The sequence below is a fragment of the Danaus plexippus genome, chromosome 23 (assembly GCF_018135715.1).
Source record: "Danaus plexippus chromosome 23, MEX_DaPlex, whole genome shotgun sequence".
In the NCBI taxonomy this organism is placed as follows: Eukaryota; Metazoa; Arthropoda; class Insecta; order Lepidoptera; family Nymphalidae; genus Danaus; species Danaus plexippus.
In genome coordinates this window covers 54274-78060 of record NC_083551.1, presented here as the reverse complement: position 1 = coordinate 78060, position 23787 = coordinate 54274, and the positions used below count along the sequence as shown (strand labels likewise).

Below are 23787 nucleotides of genomic sequence, written 5' to 3'. Positions count from 1 at the left end.
TGACCGCCTCATTAATAGATCACACTTAGCTTCGTTTGGTAATAAACTTTTCTCTTCGTGACACTACAGTCCTTTTTCTATTTTAATCTTCTTCGATTTGTCAACGTTCTGTGTTCATTGAGATAAATGACAGTCAGTAAGTGTGGAGCGACCCACATGCCCATGTTTCTATCAATCTGGATTTAGCGTCTGTCTAAGGACTATAAAAAATAATTACTAGATCATACGATGTTTACAGTTAAAACTTAAAAGTGGTAAACCTGTCACTTGATTTCAAAGAGTGCTTATATCTGTTAGTAAACTTTGATCTTTTCCTAAATAGTAGCCTGTTATATTGAAGTCAAGACCGTTTCTAAACTGTTAAACACCTCTAAACGTACAGCTGCAGCGAGTAAACAGTCCGCTGTAAACGCTGAAACCGCCGGGAATCCTTGAACAATGACCGTATGTTCAAGAGAACAAATACGACGTGCGGAAAAATTAAAAGGGGCGAGTGCCTAAAGATTTTTTTGTAAAATACTTTTGAGAAAGACAGTCGGAAAAGTAGTACCGAACAAACAAAAGTTTAAGGAAATATTTACGAAAAGACTTTTTATATACAAAGGACGGAGACCTTAAACAAATACATTCAGCTAATTTTGTTTCTAACATTTAGAGTCGCTTTGTTTTTAGGATTACGCTGAGTTGTTTCACGCCGGCAGTAAATGTAACGTTTTCCTTTTCTATTTTAAAATATCTTTTACGTACTTATGTACTATGTGAGGCAGAACTGTATAAAACTTCTATTGCACACTTTATACTATCACTACTAAGATAGTGACTCGTCTCAATATAGTGTCCCACAAAATCGATTAAGTCACGACGTTTTAATCTAGGCCACATGTCCATTATGTCAAAACCACTGCCTCCATCTACTTCACCGACGAGATAGGGTTTCATCGTCGTCGTGTGCTCCTTCTGAAGTCACAGTTAATTATAGCTATATGGATATAACAGGGTCACACAGTTATCAGTTATTGTACTGGACTCTATTCAAAGTTCCCGTCTTATATTTCTCTGCAGTGACGTCACGGCTGCCGGCGCTTCAATGGCGGCCTTAATGTCAATATTAATAAATTGAAAATTAAGCTTTCTAAACGTCCAACTTCATTAAATAACATTTTCGCCATCTCGTCGGTTACAGTCGACGACATCGATTCCGCTTATCTCTAAATCACGTCGATATTACTTCAGACACAATATTGTTAAATAGATTTCGAAGCTTATTAATTATAGAAACATTTCAGGCAACATTTATAAATTTATCTACAGACACATTGACGAGAGGAATTTTTTATGTGTCGTCAACCCCATTTAGCTGGATCGCCTAAACTAATGACGAGAAGCCATACAACTGAACTGCCTCGCCTCACCTAAACAATATCTTATGCGCCACACAGGACACGCAGGACGGAACGAGGCTGTCTGAGACAGAACGGAACATATCTTGAAGCGATCCTCGAGGCATTTTACAGTTAGACGAATAACGACTTAACATATTTTAATAATAAAAATGTTCCTGATTCTGACAATCGTTTTTCGTTTTGTCAAGAACATTAACTTTTATTTTCAGAATCTAAATGTAAATCGGACAGAGTTGTCTCTTTCAGCTCATGAAATATTGTGTCTTTTAAAAGAGCAAGTGAAATGTATATCAATATATTTCATTGTTTATTTCAAATTCCTTAGGACTTGGCATAAAAATTTAATATTTCCTGAAAAAAATCGGTGTTTCCGTTCTAATTTTAGTGTGTAAGGCGCTGCATCCCTCGAGAACAATAAGCGAACTCACAAAAGTGAAAGAAAACACCTCTCTTCTTATAATAAGATTAAATAATACATTCGTGTGCTTCACACAAACACGTCTGTTTACGACTCACAAGGTTTAAAAGAAGTCATTATTATAATCATTATATTGAACGCATTCTATCATTGCTGACATCATTTTCCAAATAGCCCCGTGGCACCCGTTCTATCAATAACTGTAAACACTTGTAATCGAATCCAACATAAAACATATACGAGTATAAAAAGCCTCTGAACGATCCTCTTAGAAAGGCAATTTTATAAACAGTTTAGATAATAGTACAAAAAGCATTTCTCCAATATCACGCTTGATCTGTTTCGGCGGCGTTTTCCACAACAGTTATCAGGGATCTTGAAATATTAGCGGAAGGTTCAGCCTTGGATCGGAGTTAGATATATTGAATGGAAGAATTAAGACCAGGAAAAGCGTCGGAATTACTTGTAACACGACCGATGTATAACTTAGTAATTTAACAATTGTGAACAAAAACGGACAAAGAAATCATTACTTCATAAATATTTCAAACATTACTTTAACGTTGTGCCAAGACATATATTACGTAAAATATTTTGATACAAAGACAAGATATTTAATTCATTTTGACTTGTCTGTTATCGTATTTATCGTTGAATGCTTCAAAATTATAATGCTTGACCGCACATTTTCCTGTCAAGTTAGCAAAAAATAATGCAAGTTTCTCCAAACACAGTTTAAGCTACGTAATTTATAAATCCGAACTAGAACGATAACGACCCGACCTGCTCTCAGCCATTTCAGCACATTGTATTGAATTTTCCAACAAAGTTTGTTTATAACCGAAACGTACGGGGAGCATCTTTCTTCATACATCATGAGACATCAAGATAGACTAAAGCGTGACAACGCCGATGAACATCAACGTTTTGTCGCAATTTATAAATCTGCCGTCAGAACAACTTAAGATGAGGCCGACATCAAAATACGCTTCGCTAAATCCACTTAGTCCGACCTGATTTTTATTAAAATATCTGCAAATTCGCTAAAATTGTCATTACCTAAAAAGCTGAAGTATTTTTTTTTTTTGAGCTTGCCATTTAATAATATGATTTTAAAAGAAATATGTTGTTTATATGAAATAAAATTTGGTCCAGAAATGGAACCACTGAAACATAAACTTAAAAAATTACAAATATATAGGACCATAAAAACTATTCCAACTATAGAGTATGTGAAATTTCGTAATAAAGTCCAGAAGGAAACGTCAAATTTTTGTCCTCGAAATACAAACCCTTAGTAAGTAAAACGCCTCGCGGGATGAACGTTTTGATTAATTCTACACTAGCCACCTGTGTCCGAACAAAAACGGAATCGCTGACAGTCTCATTTCCCTTGAGATGTTACATTTTTCACAAATAAAATATAGAAAAACCCTCCTTCGCGAGCATTTTTCTGTGACGTGACTGGACTCGTTTGAATGATACAAATGAAAACGAAGCCCGCTGCATTATGCATAAACATTGTCTGCGATGTTTACGAGAGTACTTTGCATATATTTAGAGTTACCCGGATGTATTGAAAAATAAACCGGACAAGTGAAATTATGACGCTTTTTACATTTAATGTAATTATACTTTATGTTATTATTACAAACTATTTTAATGTTAATCAGAAAAGATGTACATTTATTGCACTTTGAATATAGGTAAGGAGAATTTTTACGTTTATCAAGAGTGTCCGACATCCGCTAAAGAGACAGGTACGACTAATAAGAGAGATTTTAATACTAAGGTGTGAGAATAAGACAGACTGTGTTGTATTGATTACCTGCATGAAACTGTTACAAAACACGAAACATACGAAAATCAAATTATGCTCTATAACCTCCGCTACTTAAGATAATTGTTGTAGTCAATAAGCGAAATTTTATGACAATCTATTAGAGACAGAAGTTTCAGAAAACCGAAGCAGAATATTCACTTTTCGAGGAGATTTCGCGCACAGCTGAGCCAAGATGAATGGAAACTGATAACAGTGTTCCGGCAGATAAATACTGGGATGAAGCTCGGCTACTTAATACCGAGACGACTGCATCTGACTGCACACTGACTGATATAAACAAACTATTGTATTTGACGAAACCTACACGTGAACTCGACGAGACCAAAAAAGATATTAATGTAAGTTTAAAACAAAATAATCTATTTAATTATTAAAATAAAGTACCATTATTAATATCTTCGTATAAGTTAGTTTAACCAAACTAACTGAGAGACATTTAAGATTGAATACATGAAAACTTAGATCTACTTTGATGCAAATCCTCGTGCATCGAAGTAGATCTAAGTGGCTTTGGGGATTTAGGTTTAGACTTCAAACTTGAACTATTTTGACATGAAGTCATGTTGCCTGCGCTATCTGCATAAGACATTCTTAGCTAACATAACCACTATCGCTCTTTGTGTTCTGTTACTGAAATTATTACGGAACAGAAATATCTGACTAAGGGAAGTTACTCACGAACCAAAATAAATGATGACTCCGCTTTTCCTACAATTTCGTAGAATAAGGCCAAACAGACCGTCCGGCCGCAATAAAGGCGATTTGTGTCCAAATAGGCTTATAATCGACGACGTACTGCCAGGGCCTCGTAAATTACAACACCAAATCTCCCGGCACTGCCACGGGAATATGATTATAAAGATAATGCCATAAGGGTGTTAATTCTATGCAGTGAGACTGAAATATTTAAGTAAATTCATGTATAAATTACAAGGGGCTTCCTTTTTGAAAACAACACGCTTTTAATTAATTGTTAGCAAAGCTCCTTCTAAAGAAACGATATTGTTTATAAATTATTAGATTATTTCAATAGAAACAGATGTGCACCTATTGTGTGCCGACCGTATACCGAGTGAGTACTGAAAACTCATTTTCTAATAAGGTATTCGAGTTGAATCAGTTTCTAGATAAAACAAATGTATTTTTTTTATAACTACACACTTCGAAGTCTATGCCCAGTAGTGGGCGCTGACATAGGTTATTTATCACGTCACGAGGAATAAAATTGAGACAAAATAATAACTCTAACATTTATTCTATATAAAAATGGGTTTCAAAAAGGTATATGATAATAGGTTACGTTGAGGTAAGGATGTCTTATTTCAGAGTTTCGATTTCTTTTTAAAAAATCAAAGCTCAGCAAAAAAACCCCGGAAGCTAAAGGGCTGTCAATTGTTTCTGAGTTAAATTGCTTTGAAATACTTCGGTAACAGGTTGAAGAGTCCTCGCACCAATTGACATAATTGATTACAGACGAACTTTCATGAGCCCAATAAAGTCTGAGGCATTAAAGTAACTGAAATTCGTTAAACGTAAGGAACAAATACTGACCAACACGAAAAACGAAATACAGGTAAACAAAAAAAAATAAAAAACAAGACGGTTATAATCTTGAGCAGTGTAATTTAATGTACGTGTCTGTATACGAGTCATCATCAAAGCATAAAGATTCTTACCGCACCGAGCGTAACGTCTCGTGATATTCTCCATCGATACATTTCTTATTTTATTCAACTCATCTGTTCAGAAAGTTCCGTACACCGGACGTATTGTAATACGTCAAGTAGATCCAGAAACAAATGGATGGAATTTAATACAACAGCTATGAATTGCTTTATACGGGAATGTATGGAAAGAAAACATAAAGAATAACTAATGACAGGAATTTGTAATAAGGAAAAGAGAATAGTTTACTTACAAAAAAATATTCGTTCAAGTGAAAACCCTCTTCGGATCTTAACATTAAAAAATTTTAAAAGATAATAAAACAATAGTACGCAAGGTATTGTTAAGTAAATTGTAATTTTTTTTTGATTTGTAGGGATCAGAAAACATAAATTAATAAATATCAACATAAATGTTAAAAAGACCACTAATGCGAGCCGTCGCCATGTCGATTTTAGTTGCTTTATGACGCGCATCTTATTTTGTGTCTCTACTGATTTACTAACTAATTTCTGTTCTGAAGAATGTTTGCAAAACATAATTTAACAATTACGGTTAACAGATTCATATTTCAAATAGGGCGTTGAATTACATAATTTATACATAGCGCTTGAAAGGCTACAAGTTACTCTATGTACGTGTATCATTCAACATGTGAAAACTTTATGTTCACAGGAAGCAAATGATTTGAAAGCGAACAAAGGATTCAAGTTTGATGAATTTCCACGAAATTCTAATCAGGTCGCTCCTCGTATGAGAGGCTCCCACTGTAACACCTTATAAGTCTTGAAGTGTTACAATATGAATTGTAAGACTCATTTGTACCATTGGATATTTGGGTACAAAAATAAATCTCTACTTCGCAAACATAGTTATCACGTTAAAGTTAACAACAACTTGAAATCTGTTGCAAAAGATGATGAATTATAGTTTAGTCATTATTTTTGCTTGAACTTGAATTCATAGAATATAGACCGAAAATAATGTAAAAAATGGGTCAGTTACAAAATTCCAACATCATTTGCCACTAAATAAATATAACCAAAGAACTGGACTCTAATAGGAAATATGAAAAATAATATTGGGGTCATTATATTTTGTGAAATAAACGTGCAAGAATCTGAAGACAAATAGCTATGTATATTGAACGTTCACGTCAACTGTTGAAGGAAACAAAATTAAGGTATATTAGCCGCAAATGGTGGTTTTTGAATTAGCTAACCTACATTTAGGGACGGTTAACGACAGATATGTGGACCAAAAGCTTCCTTAATTTGTTAAAACGGTGACCGCAAACTAGAGCCCAGAAACTTAAGGAGCGAAATTACTCTTGAAGAAATGATGGCTAACTCAAGACGGATAGAACCTTTTTCCTCGAACTTTAAACTCTTTCCATGCCTCAGTAGCAATGTTCTTAAACTGTGAGCTAGAAACATTTTGGATTGTAATGAGTAATATTGCATTGCACTACAAACACTACATGTTATCTTTATACTATCATTATAATTATATAAATAATGTTACTCGCAATTCAAACAAAAAGTGGATCAAAAATATAATAACGAAATATTTATTGTTGGGGACAATTTATGGTTATGGTCATGTTATGGGATTGTCCTCATTCGTATCCGTATTGCGGCAGTCTTCGGTCGCTTCTGCTGACTTCGAGGTCACGACCCCCGCGACCTCTTTGTGACTTAAAGAGAACTTCTTGATTTTAGCAAAACTATAAATATGCTATGCAAGATTGTATCCACCGCGTCGTCCTTGTGTGATGTATATGTTTTTGTTTCCCTCCGATCGTCCTTTACAATAGGTCTCGAGAGTCCAACACACTCCTCTTTTAGTCGACATGTATTCATAGTCCGAGATATAGAAACGAGAAGGAGGCACAAACAAAGAACCTGTCACGTTTATAATAATAGAGGATGTTGTAGCAACAATATCGAAAGCAATTAAACTGTTATTATGGAGAACGGTTATAGCTTAGTAAACTATTACACGACACTACATCGTGTTCGTGCAAAATACAAGGCGAGCTTCTATAACTGTTAAATCTTGTGAGCGAGATACTTTACACTGAGTGTACGTTCAAATACATACAAATACGTGGTCCGCGTGAACACTGGAATATTAATTAAACAGGAAATGCATTTCAAATTCAGTCCTAAGCCAACAACCACGGAATGTTATTTGCTTACTCGGTCCTCTGATTATTTAATTCACATTGCAGGTTTAATTGGGTATGAATTTAATTTGAGTGAAACGCTGGAAAAACTGTGACACGCTTTATTAATTTGTTTTCATTGACAAATGAATATTTTCAGCGACACGAATACTTCAGTATTTTAATTAAAACTCATTTAATATAACTTGAAAAACTATGTTCATATTTTTTTTTATATTTTTTTTTCTGTGTAAACAAATAAGTGATGACTCTTTTATGACCTTCTCATAAACTCTTCTCATGCCACGATTACTATAAAGTAATCGAAACGTTGGATTAAATAAATATTGAATATCTCAAGGGAACATGTTTGGTTGTGCTTCTCTTTAGTTATTTTTATTAATTTAATATTCATAATATTGAAGTTTATCAAAAACATTTACATTCGTTCGATGAAAGTCGCTAAGTAGCCCCAGAAGCCCCGTCTCGAGACTGAACGGAACCTAACAAATATAAAATAAATAGTATGTTACGATTTTATAATGAAATTGTCACAATTACATATTTGTATTGTTATCAAAATTATTATCATATTTTAGATTATCACATGAGACATGTTTAACTTTTCTTTTTTTGTTAACACATTTTCTCAAAATTATTTCATTCAAGTAATTTTATATAAATGAAATGTTCTTTGACGCTTGTCTTTAATGTACGACTAGATAAATAAGAAAAGAGAAAAAGAGAAAAATGGACTTCAGTTAGCAAAAGAAGTTATTCGTTTAAAAATCTTCAAAGTTTGAATAGAGATGAGTCTCCAGTCAAAAACTAAATCGGAATTTTAAAAAGTAAATTAATTTAGCTTTCTTTCAGTTGAAAGCTTTGAGACCCAAATTCAATTCGTAACATGGTATGGTGGTCTCGATTTATCTATACATTATATTTAGATTATAGTTGATATTTCTATAATTTATCATAAACACGACAAAGGAAGAAAGAAAAGGAAGGAAACTAAGGTTTTCGGATATTACTACGTATCTCATAAAATGATACTTGAATACCTAAAGGCAAACTGATAGTAAGAGCAAAGAATTATTTTGGAGAGCCCTTCCTTATGTGTTGAAACAAAATATGTGACTCCTTGATGGATTGATTTCAACATTTTCTGCATTTTGTTTTGGAATTTTTTAAGCATCTCAATGCGGTAGAAAAAGTTGTATCAAGAAAAGCAGATTTTGCAGCACACTAACATTTTACAATCAAGGGTAGAGGAACAAAATGCACAGAAAAAGAAGTATGAAAGTACTTCGAGATAAATGTAAGATATCCTTCTCAAAGAAACTAAAGTTCACTAAACCTTTTAGCACATCTGTTCCTCCAAACTGCCAAACGTCGGATACTTTGTGTAGGAAATAAATTTTCAAACAAAAAAAATTTATTCTAGCCCAAAAAGACACTGTTTTATAAAAACCTAACTGTTTTATTTGAGAAATAATGATTTGTTTCATAATTTGTCCATCAAATACGTACAAAATGTACCTATTTACTCGTGTTTTCTGAAGTAGGTCCACGACTGGAACAGGAAGGCTTTAAAAAAAGTGTTCCAACACAATAAAGAAAACACTAAACCAAACTGGACCACTTCACTTTCATCGATTACACCACAGTTAGACGACATAGCGACAGCGTCTAGAAAGCGATATACTAACGTTATTTAAAGTCGCGTCCAAATTATTAGAGATATTAAAAGACCTATGCAAGGTATTCAAATATTTTTTAAAACTTAGACATTCTTAAACCAGACATAGTAAAGTTTACAAACAATCTAAGAAAAACCAAGGATCATATGTCTTCGCAAGTTTCTTGAGTAATTTATAGACTCGTGAGTTTATAATAATAACACAGAAAATAAAAGTTCCTTGTATCTATTTAACGTAAAATTAAAGATTCTACGACTAAGAACAGACAACTAACAACTAGCATAATTAAAATAACAGCAAATATTACTGTAGCTTCAACAAATTGTATGAAACTGAAATGGGAGTAAGCTAGCTTAAGCTGGCCACATGACAGATCTCATAAATAATGAAAAACAAACCCAGAAGTTATTTTCCGGATGATAAAAAAAGAGCTCAATCCCTTAGTGTTCAGAGAGACCGACGGACGGCTGGTTGGAGAAAGACGACGGCGGTTTGTATATAGATTAATTTATTTATTCTTTATAAAGAAATTATTTAGATAATAATAGAGTTTGAGTTATAAAGGTCGTAATGGTTAATATAACTTTGTGATGATTATCTATCTTCAATAACAATATAAATCAATGTAAGTAAAAACCAATGGCCACATAACCAGTCGCGATCTAAAAGTTACTCGAACGTAACAAAAGATAAACAAGTCCCCGGAGTGCTTCGTAACGTTGTAAATCGAAAATCCAGTACAAAACCGATTTCCAGCGACAACCAGCCATTCGCCATTCAGCGAGCGTCCGATACATACAAAGCATTTCGTTACCAAATAAATACATTTAATCCTAAATCCTTTTTGCTTGAAAATACAAACGTATCCCGAAATGCAAAGCCGAGGCGGACATTTTATATAAATAATTCTCCAGCCGTAGCTTACAAACTTTCACAAAGTACTGCGTAGGAACGAAATAATAAATCGACATATTTGACATTTTTCAGTAAATTGTTGCATTCAGAGATCCACGACACAAGGCTATCATTCTTTATTATTTCTCTGTTACAAACTCGTAAGTTATTTTTTGGGTCAAATGTGCTTTATAATTTCTATAGAATTATTTGATGATACGTAAGTAGCAATTACGAGCAATCAGAGTATATATTTATATATGTAAACACGGACGATTTTCATTGGAATGTGTAGAAAACAGAAACAAACCTTCCTCTCTCTTCCTCATAATGTAAACCAACCTTTATAACATCATGATCATCATTTTTTCTTTAGTAGCTCTTTAAAACAGATTAAAACAGATTTTTTTAATGTGTCAGTATCATAGTTCGTTCGTTCGTTTCATTAGTTTAAAAATGAAGTTAAAAAATCCACAGTGACTTTTCATTAAATGGTAATTTGTATCAAAGACTTTTGGCTCTGATGTTAATATGACCAAATCTAATCAGCTAACTTACAGATGTTTTTGAAAGTTGTTGATGTTTAAAAACAATAATAAATTAATGAATTACGTCTCAAAATTTCAGCTATTAAAAGTAGTCCTTCTTATACTTTTAGATAATTTATAAAATTCAAAGTAAATTTGAATAGAAAAGTATTAAAATTCGATTTTTTTATTATGGTTGTTAAAAATACAAATTTATATAAGAACCTAACGTCTAAAGTCAAGTTTCATTTTCTTTGTGTAAAGCCCGTTCAGACCTTTTGTGTCCTGAAACAAATTCTAACACAGTACACATTTATTCCTGCCCAATATAGCGAAACTATTTTTATGCTACAAGTTTTAAAATACAGAAGTTTTGTGAAAATTTTCCCATTTCTATCGAGTGCAAATATCTTATTGGGGAATTCATAGTAAACAAAACTCATACTAACAATATTTTTCGCTTTATATCTATTGAATGTTTTTTCAATGGAAATATTCTAGCTCTTTATCTCTTTTTTACTAAGAATCCCTAAAAACTCGACAATAATACCTTTATAGTATAATTAAAAAAATATCACTAAAGTAATTTTTTTTGGGTAGTTCGAAAACCTTCATTTTCTTTTGTAGATTACAATTTATATGTATGAAATATAGAAGCGAGTACTCTCGTCGAGAAATGCTTTTTTCTGTAAAAATATTCACAAAGTCACATTATGACAAGCTTTGGAATCATATCAAGATTTTCAGTGTCCTTTTTTTCAATAAAAGTATGTATTAATTTCAAAATATCAATGAAAGCACTCTTCTCCTGCAACTGTGTCTTTATTTTCTTCTAAATTCGACACTAGGACTCGGTCTTAAAAAAATAATCTTACTACTTAAATCAAATTCTCACTGTTAGAATACAAGAAGTAACATCCGTCATAACTGAGTATTCCATGCACCCTGAAAGAAAAGGGCATCGCTTAATTGTAGTATTTTCTTCGATCACTTGGAGTTGGGAATCACGTCAGATGCAATTACACAAAACTTTTATTTAAACAAACCAAATCAACATTTCCCCTATCGTTTTATATAATGACGCAAACAAAACAGGTACAATAAAACATTTCTGGTCGCACTAATCCTTTATTTTCTCTTTTGATTCTAGTAAGGACATTAGAGCAATAAAATGAAATTATATTGGTTCCGTCTGCATCACTCGTAAATAATGACCTTCGCGTACTACTTAATATGTTTCTCGATTTAAAATTTGTCCTTATAAATTTCGTCAAAAATAATACTTTTCCTATCCTCTGAAAAGACAGGGAATATGTACTTTTCCCAAATAATCAAGAGCAATGTAGTTTTTAGTTTACTGTTCTATACATATACATATATATTTATGATTAACGTCTAAATATCAGAGTATATTCTCCCCACTAGTATAGATACACAATACACATCGTTCCCGCTCTTAATACAGTAATTTAGTTCTTTCCCAAACAATGTTTTTGTCTGGTCTTTCGTCGCACAACGCCTTCCATTACCAAATCTTGATGAGGGTATAATCTCTCTAGTTTTATCTCAACACCAATAAGAAACTTTAAATAAGGAGACCCAATCCGCCTTCCCGGAATTCTGACAGATTTAACTCTATCATATGCGTACAAACCAGCAACAGCCTCTAATCTTTAAAATAATCCTTGTTAATTTTAACGGGGTCTTCTACCATTTGGAGATCAAGCTGTACCTAAGATTCCCTGCACAATCTTCCTCCTATACTAAATCCCAATTCCTTTACAATGTTAACTTTGGAAGACTTTTCCTCTCTTCGTCTATGAGAGGAACTTCTTTCGAAGACAAGATCATTTTTTTTTGAAAAACTCTTTTTCCTCGTTAGATTTATATTTTCCTACTTATAATATTTTTTACTTGTAACAATATAATTTAGATTTGTACATATTCATATACATAATTTATAAATTTATATGTTTAATAAAGTTAGCATATCAATATTTCATTATCAAAACGTGTAGGATGTGAAATATAGCTTATGTTTAGACACCACTTATCATCATATAATTTTTGTGTCTTAGCCTAGATTTATTTAAATTAAAAAAAAAAATCTTTTGCCTATGATTATCACACAGTATACAAACTATGTAACTGGTAAAGGCGTCTTTTATTATTCCTCTGTTTGTATTATTTTAATAAAGAATATTGTATTGTAAACTAATATAATACATATAACGTAAGAGCATAAATTCCAGTCGCAGGCACGATATGCAACGACATAATTTATGCATATAAGGTGCATGTGTTGCAAATTTATACCGGGGCAATATTTATCCGAGATAAGAAATGTGTCCGGGGGAAGTTTATCGTTGTCGCATTTATTAATAAAAACATGAAATATTACAGAAACAAACTCTCTCAGGAGAATTGTCGTTAAAGAAAACAAACTCCGAGCGCTTTTTCAGAGTGGGAGAGTATGAGCTGCCCTTTATTTGTCACTGACACTTGTAATTTTGACATTTCAACGTCAAAAAGCGTTTTCGGGGTTTTTGCAGAATAATGGCATTTCGTCCCAAAAATATTATTCAAATAAGCTCCGTATCAAATTTCTGTCTGTCGACAAACGAACGAAACAGAAGCGCCATGGCAGCGTAACAAATACTCAGTGAAACTTATTAAGCAAAAAAATAAATATGAATGTGAAGAAAATAATTCGCGTGAAAAATTCCAAAGTAATTTCCCTCATAATGGTTTCATTGCAGACCTTTTAATGAAAAATAAGGTAATAGGGAGTTGAACAATAGAAGCATTCACAATGTTCACACAGAACTGTCGCCGAGCAGCCGACGGACAATCAGCAGGTCGTCAACTTTAATTAATAAGAGAGAATGAGGAATATAACTAGTGAGGAAGTTTTAATGTGATTACCTTATTAACAAAAATGACTTAGTGACCAAATTTCAAAACAAAAATTTAACCATTTCTTTAAATATAACCCGTTTTATAATTTATCATTCATTAAAGAAAACCAATATATGATCTAAACCTTACACGATGAAAATATGAAGGAATCAAGTAGATTCGACATCGAACTGAAGTGAACAAAGGACTCGCCAGTTTCCTGGTCTACTTGATTCTGCCTTAATGGTAATATAAAAAATATATTATAATGTATCATTTTGATTTTTTAATGATATTTTGATGATTGTATTATGGTAACTAACGGACGAATATTTTAAGGAGATGGTGCATTGTGCTGGTTATTCATTTTATTTCACACACGATCCTTTTGAGACGAGTAAATATAAAGTAATCTGCGTATGAAGGATGTAGGAGTGGTGCAGTAGTTACTAGTTAGTGTCTGTAACTCACACTAACAACCACGTCTGCGATTTAGGTTTCAAATTACTGAAGTTTATCCATGTTTTTAATTTGATATTTCCCCATTTTAGGTAAACTTAGTCGACGGAACAGAAAAGGAGTGTGACTGTTTCATTTTAGTTTTCGTATCAGTAATAAGCATTCCATTTATATCGTTCCTCAAATTATCAAGAATGAATCAATGAATTTCCGAAAAGCACATTAAGAATATATTTTGACAAAAAAAATCTATAATAAAGAAATGCAACGAAGTTTCCATAGTTAGGAATTTGACGGTGGTCGGATGGTGCGGCAGGGGACAACGACACCCCTTCGTTATGACATGCAGTTCCGAGCAGTGTGGCTCTGACACGGCGGTCGGCAGCCCACAATCAATGACTATTACATAACATTGCATATGCGATGCATGCACGAATACTCTTAACTATATTGTACTGAGTTACATAATCATCTCAACAAAAAAAGATACAGATTGTATATTTTAATACAAAAGCGCCTGCAGCTTCATGTACACAAATATATATATCGAAACAATTGCAATCTGTATTGTGTATTGTTATAATTGGAAACAAAAGTTCAGTTTATTAGTAAGGTTTAAGTCATCTTATATTGTTTTTAATGAACTGTTTTATTATTAAAAAAACATATTTTTTAACATCATATATTATATTTCGTTTTTATATTGCATCCAAAATTATAATCTATTTTTTTTTATCATGACTATTTTAAAGAAATTAAACTTCAGACAAGGCTAAATAGGTTTTTCTTTAATTGTGTTAATTAATCTGAGCTAATTATTGTTCCAGGGCCACTTCCTTTTAATACTGTGACAAATTGAAGAGAAACGTCTTTAGGAATAAAAATTACGTAATACTTAGTATTGGTTTTAATGTTTCAGAGGTATGTTAAAGGTTTTCTATTGAAATTGGAAAGTCCTCGACTATTTCCCATGTTTTCTCCGTCCAAAGGTGACAGCCCAGTATAATATCTACGGATCTCCATCTGTGTCGTCATCTCCTCGTATAAATCATACCAAAAAATAAGCCATTACCTCAAATTATGTCAATCGGGAACCGGCAAATTGTTATTTTGTCGTATAAGACACATCGCACCCTCGTAGATTACCTCATAAATCGTTACAAGAAACCGAGGCCACCGAAGTAACTAACTTAAAAAAAATATTGTTATGTCAACAGTGCGTGACAACTATTACAAATTTGCAATACAAAAAACAAACTTAGACAAATGGAAATATTCGAATGATTCTCATTATAAGGATACGCGACACATTGACTATAGGGATGTGACATCCAAAGAAATACAAAGAGGAAATATTGACGGAACAAATTGTACACATATGTATGTTCTGTTGATAATAAAAACGACCGCTATGCAGTGGAAACATGATGTGTGACTCATGATGTTCACTGAGGTCCTGTGATACCGATGTATACAGACAGTTGAATATACGAGTGAATAGAGTGTTGTAGACTTACCAGGCGTCTAGACGAATGTGTAGTGTCAGTGAGAAACGCGGTCGACTGGATGAGTTAGTTCGAGCGCGAGATCGCTACCCCCAATGAACGTGTGTCCCGTGCGGAGGCCGGGCGCCGACTGGCTGCGTCGATCGATACCACCGCCATTGCTGCGTTGCGTTCCGTTTACATCAATTCCGAATTCAAACGTTTTTATTCGATGCGCGCTTTTTGTTTTTACACAAAATTGGGTCAAATATCAAAAGTTAAGTTATCTGTGTGATTTACAGGGCTGAAGAATTTACGATTGGACGTTTTAAATCTGTGTATGTTATTAATGAAATGCTCCCAGCTTACTGAGTTGTTGTATTTATTTTGACAGTTATAGGATTTTAAGTTGAGAAAAATATTTTTTACGAGAGCTTCGTTAAAAATTATTTACTTGCAATGAATAAAAGTTGGGAACTGAAAGTTTTTTATTAAAACTTGTTTTTTATGACTATATTTTTATTGTTTTTTTTTTTTATATAATATAATATAATATAATATAATATAATATAATATAATATAAATAATATAATATAATATAATATAATATAATATAATATAATATAATATATATAATATAATATAATATAATATAATATAATATAATATAATAATATAATATAATATAATATAATAATATATAATATAATATAATATAATATAATATAATATAATATAATATAATATAATATAATATAATATAATATAATATAATATAATATAATATAATATAATATAATATAATATAATATAATATATATAATATAATATAATATAATATAATATAATATAATATAATATAATATAATATAATATAATATAATATAATATATAATATAATATAATAATATAATATAATATAATATAATATAATATAATATAATATAATATAAATAATATAATATAATATAATATAATATAATATAATATAATATAATATAATATAATATAATATAATATAATATAATATAATATAATATAATATAATATAATATAATATAATATAATATAATATAATATAATATAATATAATATAAGTGTTTTCTATAATTTCACTTTAATGAATTAAAACATAAATTGACGAACATTATGTATTACAAATTTACGAGCAAAAACTTGTTTCAGACTAATGGCTCCGAGATTTCCAAAATGCAACTTTCTGATAAGCACTAATGAAATGTCTCACAATAAATATAAATGTTTCGGAAAAAATATATTCTTTTAAAATACTTTGAGTGAACTTGTTCAAAGAAAATATAAAAGTTGTTATGTTGAGTGTGAAGTACGATAGACATTTGTAATAGCCGACGGCGGAGAGAGAGCCTTGTGAGGATTAAACCTAAGAGCAGTTTATAAAATGTAAAAAATTAAAAAAATTATTGAAATACTAAAAAACGCAAAGGCAGACACTTCTGTAACATCGTTCATAATAGTTCTGAACCGTCCCGTCACTAGTGAACCGCATCATAGTGTAAACTCATCGATCTAACAGGAGCCGGTATCCAGCGCGTTAACTTGGCTCTTACTGTATTCTGCTCCTCATCATCATCATAATAATTTCTTCGTTTTTATTAGACTTAAATTGCTTACTTATTAGTTGTGTTATTATATGTTAGCATACTGGTGCTCGGAGACCATCTCCTCTAATTCAATACGCCAAAGGTAACGTGGATATCATCATATTCTTTGTGGTATTTGTGTATTGTGTGTCAGTATTATATCGTAAATACATGTTTTTGTATCAAGTGAGTTTTTTTATTGTTTTTTGATTTTATTATAGTATTAAGAAATCCTCATCTACTTCGAATTGGTCAAAACTTCGCAAAAAATGTTAAAAAATAAATGTACACGATCTAAATATTCTATGATCTAAAAATCTAATAATCATAATTTTATTTTAAATTGGTCCCTGACAGTTCACATATCGTTATAAAGATCTTTTTGGTATGGTTGCCGTGCGATGTCTCTTTGGTATTTACCTATCACCTCTAACACTGTGTTACTGATTACTATTATTATTACTATAGTCTAGTTTCTTGCTCGTGCCTTCTCTCTCAATTTAACATGTTCGTCGTCATCAGTCCACAGTCCTTCTGGTATTAATGCTACAGATCCCGCGATGCTACAAGACTATCTCCTAGCGAGGTTTCGTTCCTGGGCCCCGGCTCCTCCTGCCGTGGAGGAGAGGAGCACCCGTGACGTCACACTCCTCTTTGACTTGCAGGCCTTCAGTTTCTTACACGAGCACGTGATCTATAGGGTGGAGAAGAAGGAAAACATACCGCCGTGGGTCGCCGTGTACTGGTTGGTACACTTGATTTGTTTCAGTCACTGCAACAGTTATAATGATGTTGCGTCTTACCTCTGCGACGTGAACGTTGACGCGTCTTTCATCGGTACGTCTATATATAACTTAAGTTGGAGTCTCTTTTTGTAATATTGAACTAGCTGTGTCTTACAACATGCGTATGAAACTTACATTTATTTTTTTAAATTCGTCTGTCTGTCTGTTTGTTCCGGCAAATCGCGAAAATGGTTGGACTGATTTGACGGGACTTTTATTGTCAGGTAACTCATGTAATAAGATATAACTTAGACTACTTTTTATCCCGATCCCGAATTTAAGCCTTACCATGCACGGGTGGGAGGCGGGGGTTCATGCCGCACTTACAAAGTTTTTCCTTGCTTTCTATTTTCTTTTTCTAGCAGAGAGATTCGCGGGTAACAGCTAGTATTAAAATATAATAAGCTTAAGATTCTCAAGAGAAGCGACTGGACGCTCCAGATGATGGTGATCGCTCGCCGTGTGCTGTCTGCTGGTTATAGTTTACAATATAAACAATTGTGTGTAGACAGTGTGGTTCTTATATGATACGAGGTACTGGGTGGCCGAGTCGCTGTCCATGATGCAGTGACGACCGCCGATACTCTGCTGTAATCTCTTGTTAGTATCTTTATAGATCTCACGTCAATTCAAAACGTCCGTTTGTAACACCGACAGCGCTCAGATTAAAATCTACATATTGACTTTCCGTGAGCGGTAATATTTTTGAATAAAAATAAAATATTCCGTTGAAATTAAAAATAGCAGACGACATCTATTCCTAGAATATATTTAGTTTATTCGTAGCTCGAGAAATTAAAATAACTATGAAAGTTTAAATGTTCTATATCTCAATCGTAAAGAAAGATGAGAGTTAAAAGCGGCAGAAGTTAAACTCACTTCGTATTCAGAGATAACGGTTCGGAAGATGTTTCGGATAAAATATTAATTGGAACACATGTTTCATGATCGCTACACGTTACACTAAACACACATTCGGTTTGAGATCGAGGTACGTTTACAGTACATGCGTTACAAGCCTTGTTCACGAGTTTATGAACGAGTCGGCCAGGCTTCAGGATCCCTCAGCAGTCCGCTAAATGTGTGTCGACTGCTGCTGGGAGCGACCCTTGCTTGTATAGGGTATGGTAATCATTAATGTTCATATCACTTGTCAGGTTATTCTCAGGGCTGTAACGACTTGCTATAATCCATGTATTCAAGTAATCCAATCTTAAATTGGTCACAGCTCATCTTGTTGCCGTTATATTTTTCAATAATAAATAAATATACAAACAGCAAATAAATGGAATAATTATATTTATTTCTTTTTGTAAGTGTTATTAAAGAAGCCGCATTCCTCCGGGACATCAAACCTTTACTTCGAAGTTAAATTTAAGATTGTAGTAAAAGGAACATTCACAGATTTCAAAATGAATATTTATATATTTACATATCCCAAATGAACGCAGGTCAATGTGACTTAACCTTTAATCAACTTTATTAATCACCGCTTCTCTCTACGACATTGTTCTTCAACCCATTTTAAAATATTTTTATTAATTTCAATTACTATCTTTTCAGCGGAGGTAAATCAAGAAAAACTATAACCAACCTAGCTCCAAGTCATCCGCACAGGTTTCGTCTTAAAGTGATTTTGAAATCATCGGCTGTAGCGGCGGCTGCCATCAAACACTTCGGCGACGAGACAACTGTTTATGAAAGTTTGGAGGGAGATAATAATTCAGATAACAAACGACAAAATTGGAGTGAAGTCAACAAAGCAGATTTCGTAAACACAATAGTCTGTGATAAAAAGCCTTTGTCTTCCCGAATGTTTGAAGGGAAACTTGAAAAAAGGTAAAGTGTTACTCGACTCAAACAACGCTTCAGAAAAAGCCTAATATTTGCTCCTTTGTTCGGTTCCATTGATTCGATCTGGTAATTGGATTGGAAATGATAAATCATTTTGGTTCATCGATCAATCTGAGGTCAAGGTTATATAAATTAAGGAGGATAGGAGTGAACCTCTATACATTTCTTATTTCCATTAATTAAGGACTTTAATAATTGTTGAGCTCATATGAGTGATTTGATGTTATTGTGAGAATAAGTAAATATTATAATAATCATTTATGTCTTTGGTTATGTCTTCATTGTCTTTTTGCTAAGTCCTGAAATTGTGGAGTCACAGTACTCTGAGGAGCTGTGGACGAGTACGGAGTCGGAGGGCACATCCGTCGCCTGCTTCTGCCTGGCCGTCAGCTGCGGATACTTGAAGCAGGTTATTATTATAACAGTATACTGCAGCTGAGGTTGTCTTTTAACATTAATATATGATAAAATGTCTTCGTTTATCAGATTTTGATCTATGACATAACTAAAAAAAATTAAATAATCCCCTATTTTAATTCCTAATAGGAGACGAGATTTAATGTTTATTTAATTGCATATTCTCTAATGTAGTCATTTTTTTTATTATGATACTAAAACGTCATTACTAAAGGTACAACAAATGTTAGAAGAGCGTCCAGAGCTGGTGTCCATCATGAACTCTAAGAGCGGGTTCACACCGCTCGCCACGGCCGCCAGGAAGGGTGAGACACATTCACAATACCATTTGGTTTCGACGTTGTGTATTTATTAAAATCTATAAACGAGCAGACTCAAACTATGTGTGAGGTACAGTCTCCATCATGAAGGAAGCTATCGTCAACACCACTCGTTGACGAATTCGGGAATAAAATGAGAAATTAAATTGAAAGATGAAAGTAAAGTACTTTGACATAAATCAGAATAGTGTAAGTAACCGGAAGTCTGCTCTAGTAATAGTAACCGTCAGCGCGAAAGTCGTCATAAATATTAAACAGCCACGGTCGACGGCTCCAACTAGACACCAACATTCAGCCCGACTCCGGAAAGTCTATCTATTTCCGATAGTAGGTCATACTTCCAGTCCCTTGGATCGATAGTCTAGTGCTGGCGAGAAAATTAGCAAATCAAACGAGGTGACGCTATTCTAAAAGTAGTGAGACTTGCATATTATTACTACACACTGTGGAAGTCGACTGGGATATTATGTACCTGTATGTAACCAAAAAAACAGAAAAACATAATGAGATCTAAGATTTTCGCGAGTATTCATTTAAATGAAACTAGTGTTATTCGGATTTACTACGCGGATTTTATTATTTAAAAGATGAAAGAACACATCTCAGACATCAAAAACAGGCGCGCGTCGAAGTCAGCAGTGTGTGAACACACAATGGACAAACCAGGCCACTACATTCGGTTTGATAAACCTCAAATCCTCGCTCGGGAAGACAAGTATATACCGAGATTAATTCGCGAGGCTATTGAAATTAAAAAACATCCCAATTTCAATAGAGAAGATGGCTGGAATCTATCAAACACCTGGGACCCCGTTCTTAAAAATATAAAATCCCATGTCCGTAACCACACCGCAGGACCTCAAGACACCATGAGCGCATTCTGCCGGCATCCAGAGCGGTACGCCAGAAAATTAAGAAATCGATGGCGGTAGATGATAAATAACAAGGACCAACTGACAGACATTCACACCTCGTCTGCCCGTGATCACGGTTGCTGCAAAGTAACCGAAACGTCGGGATTATGTAGTTTTTAAATAATAAAATCCGCGTAGTAAATCCGAATAACACTAGTTTCATTTAAACAGAAAAACATATTTTAAACAGAAAAGAGTTCTACGTGTCCGTTTACTTTCTTTTGGAGTATTTATAAGTTTATATTCTTTAGACCATCTAGTCGAAAAAACTTAACAGTCCATTAACACGATTAAGAATCACATCGACAAACATCTTCACTTCTCTGTGAGTAAACAGAGCATGTTTTAAGTACAGGTGACGTGTCTATGGTGCGGTTCCTTCTCTCATTCAGTGTTCCTTTGGAGCAGCCGTCCTCCGGAGGGCAGACTCCTCTGATGCTGAGCGTGCTCGGGGGACACGCGGCTGTGGCAGGGTTGTTAATGGATCGAGGAGCTGACTTAAAAGTCATTAAAAAACTTACATTTAAATTATATATATACTTATATTTTAATTATACATATATATATACCTTAAAATAGATTATATATATAATATTATATAAGGTATCCCATCTTAAAGGGAAAAAGTTTTAAATTGTGTTTACAAGCCACTAATTTTCACATATTTCATTACTAGGACTGGACTATAACTATCAAAAGAAATCGAATTAATTATTTAAGGCAGTTCTTAAAGGGATATATTTAAAATCGGATTTTTTTTCTGAGTAAATGATTTGTCTGTAGGCTCGTGATATAAATGGTCTCAGTGTTGAACACTACGCCGTGGACTCGTGTCGCACGGACCTGGTCGCTCTCGTCCTGGACAGGGGGGGAGACGTCCACGTCAGGGACAGTAACCTGTGGACACCGTTATTTAGAGCCGGTCAGTCAATATCAATAGTCGTATACTCAACATGTCATCTTTTTTATTATTCTTACTAATAAATCTTAATTATAACCTTTTTGACAACTTAACCAGAGAATGTTTATCGTTGTGATGTTAGTTTGCCAAGGAGCGAGTACTGCTATGATCGAGCTGCTGCTCCGCCGCGGCAGTCGGCTGGACGTGACGGATCGCCGACACCTCACTCTGACCGCAGCCGCTCGTCTCTTGAAAGACCGGCAGTATGTTCATTTGTCACTTAGCTCTTATCTAGGGATCACTATTTCCTAAATCCGCCCGAAAACGAAATTTTTTCGTGCTCTTCTGGCGTTTGTGGTTCGAGATACAGATTCTCGCTAAAAAATAAATCGTGTGAACTTAGAGAAAACATCTTTTACGTACACAATCATTACCATATAAGACATTGCGTCATTTCAGTTGTTTGAAAACATAATTATTACATGTTGTATATTTGTTTTCCCCAAGCGGTGGGCGGAGGGACTCTGTTCTACGTCTTGTTGATACTCAATACCAACACGAAAAAATCGTTGCTAATTTCACCAGACTCACCAAGAAGATATCCAGCGTGCGCACACTTATGAACATTAAATGATTCTACTGTAAATGTCTACGTATTATAACGATTTGATTACGAGTTACTTTACAAGTGTTATATAAACTTCAACCAAAATATGCAGTACCATATATATTATATGAATATAGAACAAAGAGTAACGTTTTTTATAAATTCAAATCTCAATTGATTTATTAATTACATTCAACACACTCAACAAATTCTTCGAGCAGTGCTAGAGTACTCTAAAACGTATTTGGAACGCTTAACAGATACAACAAAGATTTAGATAATCTTCCAGTCGTTTTGGTCAGTGACTTTAACATCATCTGCAGTAAAGAAAACCAAAATTATTGCTACAATTTCTAAAGAATTTCATTCAAGAAAAAAAATAATAAAACAGAGTCAACAACAAAATATAATACTACCATTGATACAGTTTTTTCAAGACATATGAATAAAATAGAATCCCAAACATACGCTTCCTACTGCAGTGACCAAAAGCCAATTATTACTAAAATGCAGCCCACTGATTACGTTTATATTACATTATATTTGTTAATAAAACATATATATATTTATAAAAATATTTAAAAAATTGTAACAATTCCTTCACAAATCAATCGAAAGGAACTTCGTTCCATCCGGGTGTGCCTTGACACCTCTCATTTTTTAGTTTTTTATACAACATCTGATTGTTCCTCTTACCAGAACTTACATACGTCGATGTTAACATTGAAGACGGTGAGATAATTTACAAGAAAGGAATTTATTGTTTGTTTATTAAATAATTATTTATATAAGCTATCAATGGCACGCGTTTTAAGATGATGTAATATCGAAAAGACTATGAACGTTGCTTACATTTTGTTTTTACTGTATGGAATAAGTGTTCACTCACCAAGGTCCACCTAAATATAAAAC

At 33.3% G+C, this 23787-nt stretch overlaps 2 protein-coding genes across 4 annotated transcripts in view; one reads left to right on the top strand and one right to left on the bottom strand.

Annotated features, from left to right (window-relative positions):
• LOC116774860 (complexin) overlaps window positions 1-15604 on the bottom strand; it is a 125358-nt gene extending 109754 nt beyond the window's left edge. For all 3 annotated transcript variants that reach the window (XM_061524086.1, XM_061524087.1, XM_061524088.1), the window contains exon 1: window positions 15492-15604. The gene's annotated coding sequence lies outside the window, so the exon portion shown is untranslated. The remainder of the gene's footprint in view (window positions 1-15491) is intronic.
• A 2033-nt stretch (window positions 15605-17637) lies between these two features.
• On the top strand, window positions 17638-22980 carry LOC116774778 (ankyrin repeat domain-containing protein 50). The gene is made up of 8 exons (XM_061524089.1): window positions 17638-17822; window positions 19426-19701; window positions 20014-20125; window positions 20348-20438; window positions 21723-21871; window positions 22151-22289; window positions 22411-22531; window positions 22776-22980. The coding sequence occupies exons 1-8, from the start codon at window positions 17638-17640 to the stop codon at window positions 22900-22902; spliced, it is 1200 nt and encodes a 399-aa protein (XP_061380073.1). The 3' UTR covers window positions 22903-22980.
• Window positions 22981-23787: the final 807 nt, after the last annotated feature.